Source organism: Poromitra crassiceps, assembly GCF_964638095.1.
Source record: "Poromitra crassiceps genome assembly, chromosome: 4".
Taxonomy (NCBI): Eukaryota; Metazoa; Chordata; class Actinopteri; order Beryciformes; family Melamphaidae; genus Poromitra; species Poromitra crassiceps.
This window is the reverse complement of record NC_139626.1, coordinates 8,877,021-8,890,931: the sequence shown is the minus strand read 5'-3', so window position 1 is coordinate 8,890,931 and position 13,911 is coordinate 8,877,021. Positions and strand designations below refer to the sequence as shown.

The 13,911-nt window shown below is 44.9% G+C and overlaps 1 protein-coding gene across 1 annotated transcript in view; it reads left to right on the top strand.

Annotated features, from left to right (window-relative positions):
- Positions 1–8,458: 8,458 nt before the first annotated feature.
- The window catches only part of uts2r (urotensin 2 receptor), a gene marked incomplete at its 5' end in the record, with an annotated part of 52,096 nt that continues 46,643 nt past the window's right edge, over positions 8,459–13,911 (top strand). The window contains 2 exons of the mRNA XM_083635247.1: positions 8,459–9,181; positions 9,850–10,228. Of these exons, the coding sequence (XP_083491373.1) occupies positions 8,459–9,181; positions 9,850–10,227 (1,101 nt within the window). The 3' untranslated portion in view covers position 10,228. The remainder of the gene's footprint in view (positions 9,182–9,849; positions 10,229–13,911) is intronic.

Below are 13,911 nucleotides of genomic sequence, written 5' to 3'. Positions count from 1 at the left end.
GTGTGTGTGTGTGTGTGTGTGTGTGTGTGTGTGTGTGTGTGTGTGTGTGTGTGTGTGTGTGTGTGTGTGATGTTCTCTCAAATGCAGAAACTCAGAAGAAAACAGAAACGATTGAGTTTCTGCAGAGGCGCTTCATTTTCCACCACATCAGTTTCAGGTTTTGTGTAAAAGAACAATGTCTCCTCACTCCAGTGCTGTTTCAGATACATGTCCAATCACATGTTAAACCGCCTCTTAGGATGCCGGATCTTGGGTTTTCCATATTTGGGTACATTCATGGCGCAAAACACACCCGCGCGTGCGCGCACACACACACACACACACACACACACACACACACACACACACACACACTCTCTCACACACACACACACACACACACACACACACACACACACACACACACACACACACACACACACACACACACACACACGGGTTGCAGTTACACTTTTCATTCCACAGGCACCGCAAAAGATGTCTATCCTGATGAGTCACTTATGTTCCTCATGACACAAAATCCTTGTTTCTTTTTATTAGAATTGACACATTTCTGCTCTAATGTTGTGAGAAAATGTGAACTGTGACAAACTGTGTTAAGTCTGTGTCTTGTCTCTCTCTCCTACAGGCCAATCAGTGTTCAATGCAGCAACAGATGTACTGTACATCAATCAGCATTCTATAGAGACACTGCATGAAATAGGCCACGCCCATCACGGGGGAAAGTGCTCCATTCACTTCCACACACCAGCGTCATTTTCCTTGAATTAAACATAGCTAAAAGCTGTTGTGTGGTGGGCTGATGCGCAGACAACAAATGTAAAAAATCACCAATTCAAGTTTTTTTGTACTCCCGAGCAAAAGAAGGAAGCCATTGAGAATTGGCCAGAAGAAAATGTGGATCTAGCTGTCAAGGAAGTAAGTTGGAGTGTTCATCTTCAGTATATATGATCTTTGTGTTCCATGCACGCGACATAGGAGAATGCCAGGATTGGGGGGTGGGGGGTTGTTTTCCCCCGTTTTGGCCGTGGTTTCTGAATGATGACGCGCTCTGCAGTGTCTCTATTGCTATTTATGACTTAGCGCAGTGTAATCAGTTTGTGACTCTGTGCTCTCTCCATCTGATAACATCCAGCTTCACAGCCTCATCTCTTCCTCTGTTGGGCTGTTGTTGCTCTTTCATGTTCTCTTTCTCTCCTCTCTCTCTTCTCGCTCTCTTCTCTCTCTCTCCTCTCTCTCTTCTCTCTCTCTCTCTCTCTCTTTCTTCTCTCTCTCTCGGGCATGCTCACGCCAAGTAGCCTAGCAGATCTGCTGCTTGAGTGGTGCACCGAGGACCCAAAACACTTGCATTTTGGATCAACAATATCGTATTATTTTTTAGGGTTTTATCGGAATGAAAGATTATTATTTTTTTTTTTTAATTATTATGACTATTATTATTCTTGAGATCTGGGGCTATTGATAAAACATTCGGAGCTGTAGCCTCGGACGGCCAGCTCTAACGACGACGTTGGTAATCACCACTAGGAGGATGAACGCTTTTCCCTCCAGTCGGCAACTCATAATAACAGACTATATCCAGTAACACGCTGTGAACGCAACCTCGTCCCTATCAGCTGTTGGCCACTTATCTCAGTGCAGAAAGGACAATTTGACCGGCTTTCTGCATCCCTCTGTTTACATCCATAACCTTTTCACCTCAAATGTCAGACTTCCATTTACTAAAAAGCATCAGAGTCAGTACATTTAGCCATAAGCTGCTGAGCCACTTAGCGCACTTAGCCGCGTGCCAGGCTGTCCCCAGTGCGCCATGCATGAAATCAAAGTAGCGTCGGCGAATCAAACGGATACTGCTGTGGGATTGAAATGATGAACAGTGGCTGGAGGCAGCGGCCCAGACAAGGCAAGAGACGTAAATCTTTGTAAAAACACGTATCTGCTTTTATGGCTGCATTAAATATCAAAGAACTGCTTACAGGAATGCTGTATTCCTGATAAATAACAGCACATAAATGATGTGGTAGTCTGTCCTGTAGGAACGGGTATGTGTGCGTGTGCGTGTGTGTGTGTGTGTGTGGGGGGGGGGGGGGGGAGGTTTATTAGGGTTGTCTGTGGGTTCTTATCACAGCGGTGGCCTGATCGTGTCATTGACCCCCGTAAATTCACTACAGGAGGGGGTCACATAGCTCAAAGACCCCTGACTCGCTCAAGAGGCTTTCCGTAAAGGGATTAAGATGATCAGCTACTACAGCCAGGTCAGAGCGGGAGCATCCACAGGCCAGAGCAGGAGTATAATAATAATAATAATAATAATAATAATAATGATAATGATAATGATAATAATAATAATAATAATACATTTTATTTGGAGGCACGTTTCATGACACCAAAGGTCACCTTACAGTAGATATAAAAACAGTTGTGCATATAAAACCATAGACGGAGAAGAACATTAAAAATAGAGAACAGCATGAATACAAACAATAAGAAGCAAAGCCAAGCAGAGCAGTATGGGAGGGGCTCAGTCAGTGATTACAGAGGTAGGCCAGTTTGAACAGGTGGCTTTTGAGGTGTGATTTGAATGTTATTATAGTCAGACTGTCGAATGTGTGCGGGTAGGGAGTTCCAGAGTATCCGCTGGTCAGAGTGGGACTATCCTCTGCTAAGATGTTGAGACTCAATGTGTCAGCAGCATCCTGTAAAGACTCTTACGGTATGATGCTGACACCTCCGCTGTCACATGGAGTCTTCACAGCCTTTCCTCACACTGGAAAAAGCAATGAAGAGCGATGGAGGAGGAGACTCAGATAGGGTTGGCATGATGGGCCGACCCCCATTGACCGCTGAGCCTTCTACATCGGACCACCATTTGTGAGCGCAAATATGCGCAAATGTGGCAAAGAAACATATCGTCGGTGTCGGGCCAGGACCTCGAATGTCACTTTTTTTACTTTTTGTCATGAATCAATGCCATTGGTCACCCTTCACGTCTCTGTGTGGTTTTTAACAAATGCAACCAATGGAAAAGCATTAAAACGAGCTTGTGAGTAAATCTTGTAACGCCATTCGCCCTCAATCTGTCAGTCAAACCTCGAAATTCCCCCCCTACCTCCGTGTGTACCCCCCCACGCAGGACACTAAACCCGGAAAAGACACACGGCGGACGCGCTGTGTATTTCTCATATCGTTTTGACTAATCCTGGCTTCCTCTGACGTTAATATATCAATCAAATGTTTTCCAGTTATTCCTAGGCTGCAAACTTGTTTTAACATGCAAATCGGAGTGCTTTCTGACGAGAATAAAGTAACGTTAACGTTACGTTATGTCAGACTATTTCTCAGCCCATGCCAAAGCCCCCATTCGGCCATGAGAGGCGAGGGGCAATGCTGTTGCTCCTGCGCGCGCCCCCGCGGCCTGGAGCTTGGGGGCTCGTGCATGAGGATGCGGCTGCCTCCCGCTTGACTGGCCATGAGAAAGCGCTTCCAAGTCGGACTGATAATATAAACAACATCATTTGAGCTTATCCAGGTAAGATATTAATAAAGTAATGACACATTCAGCGGGAAACTAACTATAATTAAGACATGTGCCAACTTTGACGACATTTGGTTCAGTAGTTTAAGAGCAAACAGGTTTTTTTTACTTCCTGAAAAGTTTCTGTTTTGGAAATTCGAGGTCCTGGAACGACAGCGGCGATATTAATAGATAGTTGACTAATTAATATATCCACCAACACACGCTAAATAGCCTCAGCTCTGGTCACAGTTTCAGTTTCAGCACCAGCCCCTCCGCCTCCCTCTCTCTGCCGAGTGCTGCGCGCTGTCTGCCCCACCCCCACCCCCACCCCAACCCCCGCGCGGCAACGACGATGCCATCGTCCATCGTGATGTTTCACTGTGGAACCATCGTGATGGCTATTTGGTTGACATCGCACAACCCTAGACTCAGATGTAAATAAGTGGAGACACAGGAGCCATTTTCAGGCTAAAGAGACAGACATTTTAACAAGTCTTCTTATCAATTATTGAGTTATTAATTGAGTACTGAACATGAACATGAGTCTTTATCAATTAACAAGTCTGAGTGCTCGTGTCCAACTTCCAAGTCCGAATGCGTGAATGCTCGAGTCCAGGTCCAAGTCGGAGTCATCATAGCTCATGTGCAAGTCCTGAAAATGAGTCCAGCAGAACTCGGAGTCCCAGACTCGAGTTCTACAACACTGGTAAGTTGTATGTTACTGTAATGTAATGAATTCTCGCTAGGGGTGTCACAATATATCGTCCCACGAAATTTCGCGATAGTAAAACGTCACGATATGTATCGTTGAGATGAAATCTCATATCGCATTTTTTTTTTTTTTTTTTTTTTTTCTTTTTCAAAAATAGATAAAGAAACGTCTTTGTTTGTTGAAGCTCAATTTGTGGAAAGTAGTTCAGTTGAACAAGTCTCTGAAGAGACACATGAGAAGTTATACAGGAGAGAAACCATTCAATTGAGTTTCTGGCAAAACTGTTTACTTGACAGGAAAAACTGAAGATGCATAAAAAATAGACTAAGAAAAGTATTGTTGTTTGAGTTTGAAGAAAAACTGAAGATGCATAATGAGAATTTATACTGCTGAGAAACCTTTTAGTTCAAAGTAAATCTAAGTGACGGTGTACAGTAACTCATTCTATTTCAAGATAAGCCTTATCTCCAATCTCATGTTTTTTCTAGTTGTTATTGTAATAACAATTTCCCACAACAGCATGTTTTGTATTTGTGCATTTCAAATAAAATACTACTTTTCCAGTCATATATTGTCATTATTCAAGTTTAAAAAAATATTGTTAAAATCGTATCGTATCGTTATCGTGAACCCAGTATCGTGATACGTATCGTATCGTGAACTGAGTGTATCGTGACACCCCTAATTCTCGCCGATCTCGAATCAAGTGCCATTTTATTTACATTAGCGGCACAATCTGCCACAGTATTCAGATTCATACTAATATAATCAACTCTACTTAGCAAAAGCTGCAGTTTTCTATCACATCGAGACTCTCCACCCAGTTCCATATTTCATAATTCATATGTACAGAAAGGCTCTTGGATGTTGCGATGAGTGAAGCACATAACACGCTCATGACATGACTGTGACATACTGTAGACACACAGTCCTGCAAACGGGGACACATGCTATTCTAAAATGAAAGCAGCTGTTTGTCGGCCCTGCCTGCCGATCTCCTGTTGAGCAAATTGTAGTTCCAATTTATTTTCCCCCATTGTTGAAATCACATGATCAGCGAGCATGCTTTGATGAAAGATCACATGATCAGCGAGCATGCTTTGATGAAAGGACCCACATCAGCAGTGCACTCAGCCTCATCAACGTCTCCCTCTCCACCCTTTAACAAGCAACAGTGTTTGGCTTGGATCGACCCCTCCTGCAAACGATGCTTGATGACTGTCCTTAGGAGAATTGCCGCAGTGGGAGGAGGTGACACTGACCCCGGCACTATTCATTTCCAAGAATGGATATTGGATATCCTGTCTTTTTACTTACAGTATTGATTTATTAGTATGTTTGTGTCAAGGAGATTTTTGCCCTTTTAGCATCAAGTCCCACAGCGCTGCCTATCAGTCCGTGGCACATGCCAGTGTTGCATGGAAATAGATGGCACAGGGGTTAGAGAGGGAGAGAGAGAGAGAGAGAGAGAGAGAGAGAGAGAGAGAGAGCAGGACACATTTCCTGCATACCACATAACACATCCATCTCTCTCTCTCTCTCTCTCTCCCTCTTCCCCCTCCCACTTTGTGCTCCTGAGCGAGAGTGCCTCACTACTCACAGTTCACCCTCCTCTCTCTCTCTCTCCCTCCCTCCACTTGCTCTCTCTCTCACCCTCTGGCACTCTCTCTCTCTCTCACACACACACACGCACGCACGCACGCGCACGCACGCACACACACACACACACACACACAGAAGGGCGATTCTCTGTAAACCAGCAGTAGCTTAATATGATCCACACTTCTCAACATCATTTCACTGATGTTCTTGGCTCCCCCCGCCCCCCCCTGCTCTCCTCTAAATTGAATTGTTCCGCTGTCGACTCGGAGCTGACGTCCAGGGTTTGGATGCTATCAAGGTGCTCTGAGAGGAAACGGGAGAGAACTTTGAAAGCTGCAAGCAGAGCAGGTTTCTGTTGAATCCAGGCACCTGGGATTGCTTTAGTTACTATTGAGGCAGAGCTCAGCAGTGGTGGCAATCTTGTTGTAGTGGAAGACTCAATTGGTGTATTCTCCTCCCTGGATACCGTTTTTTTTGTTTTGTTTTTCGTTTTCCATGTTTTACTTCTCAGATGTTCTTCCAAGATCTGTTGGAGCTTTTGATGGAGCGTGACATATTTGCAGTATAAAGTGTGAAGTTTGGAGGAGCGGAGTAAGCAAAAGTATGGCTTGATTGGCAGGGGACTGCAATTGAGTGTTAAAGCCCGGTCTCTGTCCAGGGAGACAGCCAAAGGTAAGACACAGTGCAGGCTGTCTCTGTCCAGGGAGACAGCCAAAGGTAAGACACAGTACGGGGCTGGATGAGACAAGTGTGTTCATTAGAAAGGGGAGGATTGTGAATGTCATATTAACCCTGGCTGACTTCATCTGTCCGACTCCGTGGTTGCGTTTGGAACAGGCTCAGCGTCCGAGGGAGGAATACATTCACAGTGATTCCTGTCTGACTTCTTACAGCGTGGTATTTAAGCCATGACAAAGACGGACCTCTTTGACTGAGTAGAGGTAGCCTACTGTCCTTCAGTTACTCTGAGTCCCTGTCCATTTTTCTTGCTCCCTGATGCCCTGGTCTATGAATATTCAACATCTCGTTTACACTAATTGGGGCAGATTTTGTGTCAGTATGCTGTCAGAGGACACATTTCGTCATCAAACCCTCTGATATCTTGGTGTATTTGATGACTTAAAAAAGTACTCCTCGAATATCTATTAGCTGTCACTGACTTTACCATTTTTCATTTAAATATGACCTTCACAATCTTCTCTGGCGTTAAGCGTCCACCCCGGCTATATGAATGGTAAAGCAGTATTGTTTTCAAAGGCAAACTTCTCAACTCCCCTGAAATTGCCTCCTGGCCATTCAATCATTAGCGATTTAAAGGGACCTTTGTGGACCCCACGTGATGATTACATGGCCTGGAGCCCCATCACTCAGCCATTGCGAGTTAATGTTTTATCATTCATTGTAAGATCTGGATTTACATGTATTTCATCTGTGCAGAATATATTAATTTACTTTTTTTATTGTCATTTCATGTGATAAAAAAAGTCCTTTAGTTACACCGATAATGATTCATGATTACGCATCAAGAAGCAGACACAATTCTAAAACACTAAGTTGTTTTCAGGTTTGCTTTATTAAATAGTTTCCAAAGCCATTTTTGAAGCAGACTATAATATAGTGTGCCAATCCAGTTCACACACAGTAAAGACAGATGTGAGATGTGAGGTCAGAGACAAGGAAACTGAAAACATGTCATAAATCACATTTCATGCTCAACCTGGACTAACCTGCAAAATCTTCTAAAAACACAGCTTGTGCTATTTTACGGAAAATTAAATTGAAATAAGGCGATTTCCAGAGCTGTTTTCTTAGCCATGAGCAAAATGAGGAATTTCCTCTTCTTTAGAGTGATCAAGTCAGCTGCAGTGGACAGGCAGGTGTGCAGCTCATACCTCCAGCCTCGCACAAGGTAGAAGCACTTTGTGGAGAAATGGGCAGATTCTGCAAACGTTGGGTTGATAGACGCACAAACTCACGCGCGCGCGCGCGCGCACACACACACACACACACACACACACACACACACACACACACACACACACACATCTCACACACACACATCTCTCATTATATGTATGTATGTATGTATGTGTACATATATATATATATACAGTATACACATATATATATATATATATATATATGCACGTTGCTATGGATACACATCTGAAAGCATAGCAAACTGACCAAACTTCATCAAACATGGACGAACAAGGATGGAAACATGTTGAATCTCTATCCAACCAAACATCTCCAGACAATTCCAAACAAGGACGGACAGGCATGGCACAGCAGACTATTTGTGTTTTTGTGTTTGTTGGAGAAGGTTTGATTGGTGTGCCATATAGGCTTGACACTGAAAAAAGCCTGGCTAATTCACAGTAAATGATATGCGTATATCTTAAGACCTTAGACTTTGCAACCAAAAATCAAAACAACATTCCATTGTAGATTGTCCAGATTATGATAATTAGCATTTTTGAAACACCCACTTAAACAAAATAGCCAACAGCAACCCTCTATGGACCAGTCCACACAAGTCCTTTTGACTAATCTCTCATTCTCCCCTCCTCTACACACACCCTCCCCCCATTCCATGCGTCCATTCTTCTTCCAGCCATCCAGAGATGACCACAGTGTCCATGGAGCCTATGGTGGTGCTGGCGGAGCGGGTCCCCAACGCCACGGACCCCCCTCTGGACCTGCCGGCGTCACACGAGAACACGGCCGCCACCTTCACCATCGGCACCATCCTGTCCATCATGTGTCTGGTGGGAGTCTCTGGGAACATCTACACCCTGGTGGTCATGTGCCACTCCATGCGGACCGCGGCCTCCATGTACATTTACATCATCAACCTGGCTTTGGCGGACCTGCTGTATCTGCTCACCATCCCCTTTGTGGTCTGCGCGCACTTCCTGAAGGGTTGGTACTTTGGGGACGTGGGCTGTCGCATTCTGATCAGCATGGACTTCCTGACCATGCACGCGAGCATCTTCACGCTGACCATCATGAGCACGGAGCGCTACTTCGCCGTGCTCAAGCCGCTCGACACCGTCAAGCGGTCGAAGAGCTACCGGAAGGCTATCGCCCTGCTGGTGTGGGCCGCTTCCCTCATCCTCACCCTCCCGATGATCGTGACCATTCAGCTGACGACGGTGGGCGATAAGGCCATCTGTCAGCCCACGCTGTCACCGCTCTCCTACAAGGTCTACGTCTCCTTCCTGTTTTGCACCAGCATCGTAGCTCCAGGCCTGATCATTGGCTATCTCTACATCCGGCTCGCGCGCACTTATTGGATCTCACAGACGCAGACCTTCAAACAGACCAAGAAGCTTCCCAATCAAAAGGTCAGTGCATGTTTTCGATCTTTGGGTCAGTCGGGCTGTCAGTAGAAACAGACGAGATCCGTTGACTCTTGCTGCCAATGAGTCCAAATGGGGTTAATCAAAAATAAAAACAAATAAAAAAGTTTGTGAAAACAATATGGCGACCAACAGACATAATTTCTATCCACAGCCAAGAAAGCAGCAGCAGCAGCAGCAGCAGCAGCATGATTTCCACTCAGTGGATAGATAGTCCACTCCCACACTCTAGCGTCTCCATGTGCATCTGTTTAAAGTGTGAACTGACATCTGTAAAACTAGATCACACTGTCATAATGCACTTTTACCACACAGCAGAAAAATAACATCCGAAAACTGTAAACGGCTTTGCAGGCAATCATTTAGTTTGACAGTTATTGAGAGTTGAATTGACTTCAGTTGTGGACCAGTGATGTCATTCATGCACAAATGACATCACTGGTCCACAATTAGCCCAACCCTCAATAACTATCAAACTAAACGAATGCCTGCAAAACTGTTTACCATTTTCAGATATGTGTGAGATTATGTGCCAAATAAATCAGCATTGTTTTTTTGGTTTTACACAAATGCACCACCACCAGGTCCATCGTGAGCACAATCTGAACGATCTTTAATGGTCCATTTATTTGCGTGGTCTTCTTTCCTTCAAGGTGCTGTACCTAATCTTCACCATCGTACTGCTCTTCTGGGCCTGCTTCCTGCCCTTCTGGATCTGGCAGCTGCTGAGCCAGTTCCACCCCTCGCTGTCTCTGTCCACCAGAGCCAAGCGCAATATCAACTACCTGACCACGTGTCTGACCTACTCCAACAGCTGCATCAACCCTTTCCTCTACACACTGCTCACCAAAAACTACAAAGAGTACCTGAGGAAGCGCCAGCGCACCTGGACGGCCGGCAGCTACTTCAACAGGAGGAACCGCTTCCAGCGCTCGCCGCGCAGGTCGCCCTCCTCCAGCAGTCAGCAGTGCACCGAGAGCTTCGTGCTCACGCATACGGCGTCCCTCCGCGCGGACAACAGCAGTTTGTGAGGTAGGACCACCAACTGTTTCTTACTAACATTTAGCGGTTGGGAGTGCGAAAGGTTACGTTAATACCCTCCAATGGGATTTTGAAAGGTTTTCATCAGCCCAAAGGGTAGTAGGATTTTCTCAACCCACAGAGTTAAATTTAAAGGAACACTCCGCCCATTTTCAACCAGCTTTGTATCATTAGAACATCAGTAGTATATCAGTAGTACATCCCTTACATGGCCATGTAGCACCCCCATGGAGGCTCCGATCCAGAGCCAGCTTTGTGAAGACAGTTCTGCCCCTCCAGACAACCAAAGAAGCAGCAAGGGCCAACATCTGGGAAGATGAATGGCACAGCTACAACACACGAGCTCTCGAATGGTTGGAGAGAGGAATTACACCAACAGAAAGCCTCGCTAGTGGCCACGATCTAGGCTGGACAACCTGGAAGTCCCTTAATAGACTGCGTGTAGAACAGGGGAGGTGCAAAGCACTGATGAAAGCCTGGAACTATACAACAGAAGACACGTGTAGATGTGGATCTGTGCAGACAATGTCCCACCTACTGGAATGTGCTGATGCCCCCCAGTGCAGTCCAGAAGACCTGGCAGAACCTTCCCCATCAGCTGTGGCCTGTGCCCGATATTGGCAGAACGACATCTGAGATTGCTACGGACTCGAAGAAGAAGTATATCGGAAAACTGTAAACGGTTTTGAAGTCTGTCATTTAATTTGACAGTTATTGAGTGTTAAAGTGTGGACCAGTGACATCACTGGTCCACACTAACTCAAATTAATAACTCATTAACTCAAATCAACTCTCAATAACTGTCAAACTATTCATCATTCATCTAGTTTGACAGTTATTGAGAGTTGATTTGAGTTACTGCTGATGTTCTAATGATACAAAGCTGGTTGAAAATGGGCAGAGTGTTCCTTTAAGATCAAACATCACCAAAATTTTAAATGACAAGGTTTTCTTTCACGTGGCAATTTTAATAGTAAGTTTGTCAGTTGAAAGGAAAAAGGGGAAAATGGCAATCAAACAACATCCCGACATTTCCTAAACACGGCTTAGTGTTCAGGTCATTTGCAACAATCTTTCCAGTAGCTAATATGCAACAGCAGTCTTTGTGGCACTGGATGTTTTAGACTTGATGACTTGAAGGGGTTCCTAACAGACGGCCGTCTGGTCCCAGGGGGGGTTGATGTGTTGTCAGATGAGCTGGACTTCTGCCTGTGTGAGAACGTGTCTGTCTGTATGGGATCCCCCTGTGTCCTGGTACGTAAACATGTCCATGCGGGTTGACTGATTCTTCTTGCTGTTTATTGGTGTGGAGCTGGGACAAGCTGAAAGCAGCTCTTGAACAACAACAAATATTCATTCGACTGTTAACTCCTAAATACATATTAAGCATCTGTTCTGCCTGGCTCTGTCTACATATTAATGGCAGTATGGCGCTACATGGTGAAGCCGTTTTGATCCCACTGCTGCTCTCATGGCTTTGAATGGATTTCTTTGACTGAAGATGTTTGTTCACCCTCAGATTGACCTTCTGATGCAGGGACTGAGCTTGTTTGGTTTTATCCGTAAAAATGCTTCTTCACAACGACTTTGGCGGCAATGCAAAATAAACACTTCTGTTATTGATTTTTTAAAGCTGTAGTGTGTAACATTCCCCTCCCCCCTTCTGGCAGTGAGAGTACGTGCATAACGCTGCATTCATGTCGGAATAATGAGTTCCCGACCGTTTCCTTCGCTCTTCGTTGTAACACAAAAACTGGAAACAGCTATCGATAAAATACGACACATCTTCTTTGTGGTGTCCATGTTGTTTCCAAATTATGACTTCAAACCTCCTGAACATACAGCACCGAAGTCCACGAACCACTTCCAAACTCGGGAAATGGGACCATCCGAGGAGCGCTTGAATACAGCATTTGTCATACGACTCGACTCCCTCACAGCTGTAAAGCAGTTGATCCATTGTTTTGAGCATCACGTCTCCACGGAATGAGTCCGAGAACATTTCGGAAAGTCTCGAAGAGCCGCATGATTGTATTATTGATCCCCATTCCAGTTAGCAGAGGGTTAAGCAGAACACGTCTCTGGTACGCATGCAGGGGCGCCGTATGGGGGCGGGGGATTCCGGGAGCTTTTATATATTCTAGGGTATCGGCCTCTTTGCTGCTGACTTTGCTCATCATCAGTCTTGGCTTTCTTGGCTGGAGCGGTCTTGGCCTGCTTTCGCTTAGCATCAGTCCTGGGTTTCTTGGCTGGAGGAGCTTCAGCAGGTTCTCTTGCCCATGGAGCTTGTTTTTTCTCAGCAGTAGTCATAGCCGTTTTCTCAGGAGCCCGAAGTGATGTCACTCGCTTATATAAGATGATTTTGGTCAATAATGATGTCACCAATGATGTCACGATGCCTACATGTATGACATCATCAGTGATGTCATAAGATGATTTTGGTCAATAATGATGTCACTGATGATGTCACAATGCCTATGACATCATCAGTGCCTATGAAATCATCAGTAATGTCATAAGATGATTGGTCAATAATGATGTAACTGATGACATCACTGATGATGTCATATACATTGTGACATCATCAGTGGGACATGACATCAGTGCCTATGACATCATCAGTGATGTCATAAGATGATTTGATTTTGGTCAATAATGATGTCACTGATGACTGTTTAAATTTTTGTCCCACAATTGTAATGTTGCTGATGATGTCACAATGTATATGGCATCATCAGTGATGTCACTCGAGCAATTGTGATGTCATCATGTCAATGACATCATCAGTGATGTCACTCGAGCTGGCACTTGATGATGGCACTCGAACAATTGTGATGTCATCAGTGACTAATGTCATCAGTGATGCGAAGTTGTGCAATTGTGCGCTGCGCATGCCAATAGGCAGGCGAGGCCACGCAGCAGCCCGCGCAGCCTAGGAATCTATCTCTAGTTTACATATAAATGCTAAACAAATATAGAGCGCAAGAGCATGAATATACTATATGCATGAATAGATCCTATTCAAATTCATGTAGTCATTGGATTTTGAACCTTGCTTCTCAAATACCTACAGCACAGTATTATAGTATAGGGGGTATTACTACTGTATAGCCATATCTCAACACATCTATAAAATAACACAACTTTGTATTTTATACAACCTCAAAGGTTCTGTCCTCGAGGTTTCCCTCACAATTCCTTTTACACTATGAAGCTTTGTCAGCTTCTGCCCTAGAGTCCAGATTCAATCTGATTTTCCAATGTTTGGATGCTCTTCTTCATACAAAGTGCTTGCTGTTTATATTCAAGGCTTTTTCATTTTTCAATCATTTCTATGTTGTCTTTCTGCCTCCCCATGTGGTGTTATTATTTTGTTCCGCGGTGGCTCAGGGTTGGAATCTGCGTGGAGAACATCATTTTCTCTGGGGGGGGTGTGTGTGTGTGTATGTCTGCGCATGCGTCTGTGCGTGTGTATGTGCGCGTGTGCGTGCGTATGTGTGTGTATGTACGTGCATGCGTCAGTGCGTGCGTGCGTGCGTGTGTGTGTGTGTGTGTGGGGGGGGGGGGGGCAGGGTTGGCATTGCTCAAGAGAAATGTGGGCGAGGGGCTACGAGAGCTTCTGAAGTAGTCTGCAGCTGCAACTGGCGTGTGTGTGTGTGTGTGTGTGTGTGTGT